Below are 1,174 nucleotides of genomic sequence, written 5' to 3'. Positions count from 1 at the left end.
ACAGGTGATGGACAGGGAAGCCTGGTGTGCTGCTGTCCATGGGGTTGCAAAGAGTAGTACACAACTAAACAAATGAACTGAACTGAACTGATTATAAGCTCTGATGCAATGAATACTTTGAAAGTGGTAAACTTTTGCAGGTTCAGTTGCTAGACTTACTGGTTTAAATGATACTTGCATATTTAATTTTCAAATTCCAGGTGAATTATATAGTTCATTCAAACAATAGTAAATTATCTTCCATAAAGAAGACTAATTTAAACTTCCACCAACAATGAATGAGTGTGAAAAAAAATCAACCTTAAAATGATACAGAGTTAGACATATGTAACAGGGCCTGGCTCTAATATTAGCCTCTGGCCCAATTTTGTGGTTGAGGCTTCATTGCCTGTAGAATTAGGGAACACCCATAGTAAACTGACTTTTCCATTAGTTAAAACTAAAGGTCAAGAAACAAGGTAGAAGTTATCAGCCTCAGTTTCATTCTTTCTTAAGAAAGAAATTTCCTGCTAATCATTTTCCTAAAAGCATTTTTCACGTCTTTGTTCCTCAGACTGTAAATCAGGGGGTTCAGCATAGGTATAATCAATGTATAGAACACAGAGGTCACTTTATCAATATCCAGTGAATGGCCAGCACCGGGACGCAAATAAATGAAGATCAGGGTACCATGGTAGATAGAAACCACAATCAGATGGGACGCACAAGTGGAGAATCCTTTTCTTCTTCCTTCGGCAGAATCTGTTTTAAGAATGGCTGCTATGATGAGGATATAAGAAAGGAGAACTGTTAGAAGGCAGAGGGCTTCCACTAAACTAGCAAAGACCACCAGTACAATGTCATGGATGTAGGCGTCAGTGCAGGACAGAGAGAAGAGAGGGGAGATGTCACAAAAGAAATGGTTAATTTCATTGGAGCAGAAAGACAGGTGAAAGGTATTAGTGGTGTGAATCACTGAGCTCATGGTGCCCCCTAAAAACGCTCCAATTGCAAGCTGGCAGCAAATCCTCTTGGACATACTAACGGTGTAAAGCAGGGGGTTGCAGATGGCTATATACCGGTCATAAGCCATGACAGTCAAGAGAAAAGACTCTGTGTCCACCAAAAAGCAGAAGAAATATAACTGTGCAGCACAGCCATTGTAAGAAATGGTCTTCTCATCAGAAACTAAGTC

General features: G+C 39.9%; 1 protein-coding gene across 1 annotated transcript; it reads right to left on the bottom strand.

Moving 5' to 3' along the window:
- Positions 1-490: 490 nt before the first annotated feature.
- Positions 491-1,168, bottom strand: LOC104990960 (olfactory receptor 5I1-like; the record flags this gene model as incomplete). The annotated part of the gene is made up of 1 exon (XM_010843303.1): positions 491-1,168. A coding segment is annotated over one exon (678 nt), but the record flags the coding sequence as incomplete, so codon positions are not given.
- Between the last annotated feature and the right edge of the window lie 6 nt (positions 1,169-1,174).

This window comes from Bison bison, unplaced genomic scaffold, assembly GCF_000754665.1.
Source record: "Bison bison bison isolate TAMUID 2011002044 unplaced genomic scaffold, Bison_UMD1.0 scf7180017847442, whole genome shotgun sequence".
Lineage (NCBI taxonomy): Eukaryota > Metazoa > Chordata > Mammalia > Artiodactyla > Bovidae > Bison > Bison bison.
This window is presented reverse-complemented; position numbering and strand designations above follow the sequence as displayed.